Source organism: Limulus polyphemus, unplaced genomic scaffold, assembly GCF_000517525.1.
Source record: "Limulus polyphemus unplaced genomic scaffold, Limulus_polyphemus-2.1.2 Scaffold433, whole genome shotgun sequence".
Lineage (NCBI taxonomy): Eukaryota > Metazoa > Arthropoda > Merostomata > Xiphosura > Limulidae > Limulus > Limulus polyphemus.
Window position 1 is genome coordinate 219,769 of NW_013666043.1, and position 7,377 is coordinate 227,145.

The following is a 7,377-nucleotide window of genomic DNA, read 5'->3' on the forward strand; positions in this document are numbered from 1 at the left end:
GATTTCTTAAAATTACTATTGGTTATTAATAATACTTATAAAAGCGGATACTCCGTTTGAAACTATGTCATCTCATTGAAATTGATTGACACCATTGTTTTGGTTTTTGAGTTATCATGTAATAAAAAAGAAGCAGAAGAAAGAAGAACAAACTTTTTTCTATGAAATTTACAGACATTCCCAGATCTTGCGACTCAGTCATTACATAAATATTGTTATAAAAGGAAACACTGTATAGTAATGTAAGGTTCTGATGACCTATTGAGGAGATATTTAAAATACAGTTTCGATTAACAATCCGAGCCATCCTGACATAGGTAGTGCTACCGCCTGCCTGATAAAGTTATACAGTAAAAAACAGATACATTTTGGATGAGCAAAAGGGTAAGACAAAGATTCCAATTAAGCACATTGTTATTTATATATATATATATCAGATTTAGAGAAGCAATTAACAAAAAATTAATATGGAGGAATAAGATTATGAAAAATAACAATTTATTTATTGACATATGCAGATTATATAATATTATTATCGATGGAAGTTAAGGAAATACAAGATATGATAAAAAGACAACAAAATGCTTGATTTCAAAAAGTCGATATTAAATGCTAAGAAGACAAACATGATTTTTTTATTAAAGGACGAAAAAGGTTCAGAAAGAAAACTGGTATTAGGGGGGACAATTAATAAAAAACATGTAAAATCTATAACTACTAGAGCTATAACAGTATGAACTCAATCTGGGATATAGGAGAAAGAAAGTTTTAAAATAATATTCAGATAATGTTTGATTCCAAAGTGAAAACAGGACGCGACTGAGAAATTACAGATTAAACATATACAATGGCTACTGGGATTAGATAAAAATGCTTAGTTATATAGTAAAGAAGGAAGTGAGAAAAGAACATATTTAGAAGAAGAAGAAAATAGATAAGATAAAGATAAAATAGATACAAGGACAAGAATAAAAAAGATGGGTAAAGCAATGGTGTTTAGAAATACACAGGAAAAAGAATCAAAGAGAGAGAGAGAGAGATCACTAAAACCATTCCGTAACCAAGATATTCTTATAGAAAGTTCTGGGAATAAAGAAGGCAAAATGAGAATGAGTAAAAGAATTGAGGAAATACATAGGCAACAAATATAAAATAAGATAAAAGATTCGAATTATAATGAAGAGTATAAAAATATTCGAAGTTTTCTAAAACAGTAAAAATTATAAGAAAATATTAGATAAAGATAGCAATATTAAATCGTGGATATGAAATCATAGTAAATATATACCGGTAAGTAAAGAATATCTAATGTTTGACTTATGTCAAAATATTTTACATAGAATGAAACATTTGATAATACACTGTGAAGAGGGAATGGGGCCAAAGAGAAAACTTGTTTGTTTGTTTGTTTTGAATATCGCGCAAAGCTACACGAGGTCTATCTGCGTTAGCAGTCCCTAATTTAGCAGTGTAAGACTAGAGGGAAGGCAGCTAGTCATCACCACCCACCACCAACTCTTGGGCTACTCTTTTACCAACGAATAGTGGGATTGACCGTCACATTATAACGCCCCCACGGCTGAAAGGGCGAACATATTTGGTGGGACGGGGATTCGAAGCCGCGACCCTTAGATTGCGAGTCGAACTCCCTAACCACCTGGCCATGCCGGGCCTAATAGAAAAATAAATGACGAAGAAGATATCGATTAAAGGATAGAATTTATAGAAGATTGAAAACGTTTATATGAGACGTTAGAACAGAAGAGAAAGGGACTGATGAAGTTCAATTGTTTAATATATATAAATTTTATAATGTTGATAAGTAATTAAATTGAAGTAAGTATAAATCAATTAGTGAAGAGAAAGTAAAATCATTTTAGTATCTTATTGCTGACGTCTATTAAAAATTGTCCGTTTTATTTAGATCCGAAGAGTAAAAGAAATTAACTTGTATAATAAGTTGATAGAAACACTCACATTTTTCCTTGGAAAATACTAACAATGTGCCTTTTAGCGTAAACTGCATTTTGAGAAATGAAACAAAATGATTTGAAGCAGTCATAATTTACTCTGTAACAATGTGTAGTAATGCATCTCCACTTTTCTGTAACAGGAGTAGTTGAAAACTCTCATTTGAACAGTGGAAAAATAAAAAGAATTGGATCACCCAGACTGTACTCTGGATGAAAAGGATTTGAAATACTCATATTGTAACTCTAAAAGTGAAGCACACGAATACATTGGAACAAAAGGAATTGAAGTACTTACACTGTGCCCTAGAATAAAAAATTAAACGTACAGAGCAAAAGGAATTGAAGTACCCACACTATGTCCTGGAATAAAAAAATTAAACGTACATAGCAAAAGGAATTGAAGTACCCACACTATGTCCTGGAATTAAAAAAATTAAACGTACAGAGCAAAAGGAATTGAAGTAACCACACTATGCTCTGGAATAAAAAAAATTAAACGTACATAGCAAAAGGAATTGAAGCACATAAATAAATGAAGTTGAACTTCCATTGGAATAAAATGAATTGAAATACCCAAACAGTGACTTGCCTAACTGAAAAACAACACGAATTCAAGTTGAATTTGAAACCTGGTTTTCGTATCTGGATTTTTCTAAAATAACAAATAAGTAATGCTGTTTTCTAAACACACACACACACACACACATATATATATATATTTATATATATTGAACTCTACTCACGCACTATTCATGGTGATTCTGATCTTTTGCAGGTGGTACCGGTACACAAATGACATTTACCCTAAGACGGTCCCTGTAGTTTATGATGCTCGTTTGGTTAAGATAGGAGGATCTTTATTATTACGAAAAGTGACACCAGAGGACTCGGGGAAATATGTTTGTTTGGTGAAAAATAATAATGGACAAGATAAAACAGAAATAAACCTGACAGTAAGAGGTTAGTGAACGTCGCATTATATCTAACTCAAACATTATTAAATATGAGGAACTATAGCCATGGCATTTACTGTGGTTTTTGGAGCTCTCGAAATTCAGAACTTAGAGAATTCCTAATTCTAGAAATATTAGTAGTTCGAAAATATTCTGTAGCATTCTGTATTATAGTTACAAGTGCTTAAAAGGTAGATTTCATAATATTGTTTAATTTTAATTGCTAGGAAGTATAATTCAACTTTAGACATATAGTGGTGTATAACTCCAAGCCAACGAGGCATGGTGTTCTCTTATGTCAACAACTGTGATAAGTCTGTGCAATAAGAATGATAAGAATTGTGGACACGTTACTCCTAATAATCTCATTATCAGCTCTTCTTATTGGAAATCTTGATTGGGTCAGTAAACAGCGAAGCGTTTCGAAATCGTAATCATTATTGTATCGAAGCTTCCTTATTCCAATTCGTTTCGCTAAAATTATTCACAATATTCCTAATATGTAGATATAAAGTAAGACAACGAAACTTTAAAAAGGGTTTTTGATAACCTATTGTTATCATATTTTTACACTAGCTTCTGGGCTTGGATGGCGACAGTAACTTATGGAGAAGTACAACTTGATCTGAAAACCATTTTTTCATAATGGTTATATCAAAGAACATGTGGCTATCTTGTGAGAGAAACATGTTTCATTTACATTCAACCTATGTGTATAAACGTAGGCTTGGATGAACTGCTAAGGAGACTACTGGGATTTAGCGCACCCTTCTCAAAATTTCAAAGAATAATTTTTTTCTAGTTTTGTTCTCTTGTTGGGTTACTTAAATCCTCCTTATATGAACATGAAGTACTAGTTAGTGTTTTGTTATTAGTATTATTATGCTTTAAAATGGCTTAGCTTCTTAGATTTCTAGTTTTTTCTTTATTTCCAAATTATGTATATCTTTAGGATAAATTCCTATCACTTCTAGGTGTACTACTCATGTTATTCATTGTTAGAATGTTAAGGATTAGAGAATGGAAGACCTTCACTGGTTTCATATAGAAATAAATAAATAGCTTGTATTAGACGCAATTCATTTGGTTATATTGCATTTACAATAAGCTTCTACGTAGGACAAGGTAAATTACATAGTGTGGAGGTTACTCACCTTGGATAGAATGAGTAATATGTCCTTTCCTGGTATTTCTCGTACAAATACTTATATGCGACTAAATTTCTATTAACTTCCAATGGCTATCCAGTTAGTTGAATAATTGGACGTCTTGGCAACCGTTTGACCTTGCACTTATTAGGTTTCGAAAATAATGTTTGTAATCAATGTACGGATCAGATATTCCGGCAAGTTTCATGTTGACAACCAAACTAATTCTTAGATATTTTGTACCAGATGAGATAGAATAGAATGCCTTTACACTTAGTAGTAGGTTAATTTAATAAGTACTACTTCGCCTATGTCTAGAATTACCGATATAGCCTGCAATATGGCGTAAAACTTTGGCTGACGTCATACTACCACATTGATGAAGTTCTCTATAACAAGATTTACATTTATTTTCCTTTTTGTTTACATACTTAGTGTCTCTTCTTTATTTCTTACATAATGATGTTTTTCTATGTTCTGTTTTACGCTTTTTTTCATAATTTATCTTTATTTTATTATTAAAGTGTCTCATCTGTACCAGCTCTTTTAATAGTCGTATAAGCTTCGTTACAGCTTCTAATACTTGAACCCACGATTTTAAACTGAAGACATAAGTTTACTTTTTGAATGCTGCTATTTTAATATGTCAAAGAATTTTGCATTCTCTCGGAGGTCGTTTACTGAAATTGGTTTTATTGTTGGAGTAAGATGCAAAAATGTCTATCTTATTTATCTCTTAGTATGTTTTCTTTTCAATTCATTAACACTAGAGAACCTTCACGTCAGTGTAGTTCCTGTGGTACACACCGTTGACGTTGGCAAGTCTGCTGTCTTCCAGTGCAACGTTTCGGGACAGCCAGTGACTTTTCTCACGTGGAAGAAGGATCACGAGCACCTAACACACATAAACAGGAGAGTCCATTTTGTGTCCGAAACAGTTCTTGAAATACGTCATGTCCAAAGACAAGATAAAGGTCTTTACCAGTGCTTTGTGTGTAATGACAAGGATTGTGCTCAAGGGACAGCTGAACTCAAACTAGGAGGTTAGTAGGCTTGTTACAGTTTGTTCAAGGGGCGACTGCATTCAAACTGGAGATCCGTAGAAGTATTATGGGAGGTTAGCAAGAGTGTTACGTTTTGCTCAAAAGAAGGCTAACCCAACTATGGAAGGCTAGTGAGTTATCCTTTATTCAACATACAGCTGGAAGATTATTGCTTTCAATCTTATTGAAGGGAATGTTGACTCAAATTTGAAAGTTAAAGTTTTATGTCTGATTGTCAAAGAAAAATCATATTTATATATCGTTTAAAGAAAATATGAGCTTTAGCAGGAAAGTTAATTAAAATGTTAATGTTTTATTAAAGAGACTACTAAATTTCAATTGGTGAATTAATAACTTCGTTACCATGATTCTCGTTAAAGCGTCCACCAGACATTTGTTCAGATATTACTTCTGAATGTACAACTTACCATTGTAAGGATTATTGTTATTGGCTGCTTCTTTTGTAACGTGCAATTTTATCCTGGATTTTTCAGATATTACCCCAATATTAAAGGAATCCTTCAGATCTGTGACCCTGGAACCTGGATCCATCTTATCTCTGAAGTGCATAGCATCCGGAAACCCACTTCCTGAAGTCCGATGGACCCTGGACGACTATCCTATACCTGGACACATTCGATTTTCCGTGGGTGACTTTGTGACTTCCAAAGCAGAAGTAGTAAGTTACGTTAATGTTACGCACGTCCGGGTAGAAGATGGTGGCTACTATAAATGCCAGGCAACAAATGACGTTGGAAGTGTCTTTAACCGAGAAAAAATTAATGTCATTGGACCACCGTTCGTCCGACCGATGAAGAACACGACAGCTGTGGAAGGAAGAACATTTTACACAAGATGTCCAGCTTCAGGCTATCCTGTAGAAGAAATTAGCTGGGAACACAGTGAGTTCATCACGTACATTCAAATTTAATCCAAACAACGATAACTAGTAACTTTCCACTGCTTAAATAAGCAAATTCACATATTTTTCATGCACGTTATGAATGACTGTGTTATCACTTCAGTGTATCAGTAATCGATGAATAGTCAGTCACATATCAAAATGTTTTCATGTGACTTGAAAATGTTACACTTATTCGCCATTTCTATCAAACAAACTATGAATAATTATCACCAGAGGAAGTTCAATGCTGTGAGTTATCTCCTCTCAGAGTTACAGAATATTAGAAACACCTAAAATGTTTTTTTTATTAACATACATTGGTGAGTATGACTACCTACTGTTACATTTACTTATTATATAGATGGCAGACGAATACCTTACAATCACCGCCAGAGGGCTTTCAGTAATGGAAGCCTAATCATCAGAAATGTAGACCAGCGTAGTGATGAAGGAGAATATTCATGTACAGCACGGAATCAAAGGGGTCAGCGAGGTCACGGAAAAATGTTTGTCGACGTCTTAAGTAAGCAATATGGCCATTAATAAGTCTCAGAGTATTTTAAATAAATATACTATGGTTATTACTCATTTGTCTGGTAATTATTTTTACAAGTTTAGTGATATTTTCCGTATTTTTCATTTATGTTTGAATAACAGATGATTTTCCCTAATACGGTCCTTTCTTTTCAATATAACTTAGTTTTCGAGTTCGCGCAAAGTGCCATTAGCCATATAAAAATTATCATTTGAACTTGAAACTTCACAGAAAACTGTCTATATTAATAGCAAAAAAAAATAAGCAAAATGAGAAATTTTAGCTGAAATTGTAATTTGTTTCCATTTGAGAGGTTAATATCGCTTCATTATCAAGGCTGACTTTAGATATTGCGGTAAAAGTACACGTGATTTGAAACAGCAGACGGAACATTACAAGCTAATGTCGATCGATTATACAAGATACGATAATTAAACTACATCAGCTAACGATATTAATTAATAAGTCGCCTTGACATAACATTCAGGGATTTATTAATCAATCATATTATTAAAAACAAATTATCTTAAGCTATTTTTAAGATAATCTCAGAAATGGAAATATGTACGTAGCAATGACGGAATTATGGATGATTCAGAGTATTAGATTATGGCCACAAATTGAATTTATTGTCCTACTCTGGGAACAAGAACCAGACAAATCTTTCTTGAAACTAGCAAATTTCAGTCTTTTCTGTTTTCTAATTCATATTGTCTGTATGAATGAAACTTATGATGTGGTGACTGTATTTTTCCTTTCTAAATATCCCACTATTCGTTGGTAAAAGAGTAGCCCAAGAGTTGGCGGTGGGTGGTGATGAC

At 33.1% G+C, this 7,377-nt stretch overlaps 1 protein-coding gene across 3 annotated transcripts in view; it reads left to right on the forward strand.

The window, feature by feature from the left end:
- LOC111085503 (Down syndrome cell adhesion molecule-like protein Dscam2) overlaps window positions 1–7,377 on the forward strand; it is a 114,304-nt gene that overhangs the window by 64,686 nt on the left and 42,241 nt on the right. For all 3 annotated transcript variants that reach the window (XR_002610340.1, XM_022384380.1, XM_022384381.1), the window contains exons 6-9: window positions 2,749–2,933; window positions 4,845–5,117; window positions 5,612–6,019; window positions 6,383–6,544. Coding sequence is in view for 2 of the 3 variants with exons in the window: in XM_022384380.1 (XP_022240088.1) it covers window positions 2,749–2,933; window positions 4,845–5,117; window positions 5,612–6,019; window positions 6,383–6,544 (1,028 nt within the window). In the remaining variant the exon portion in view is untranslated. The remainder of the gene's footprint in view (window positions 1–2,748; window positions 2,934–4,844; window positions 5,118–5,611; window positions 6,020–6,382; window positions 6,545–7,377) is intronic.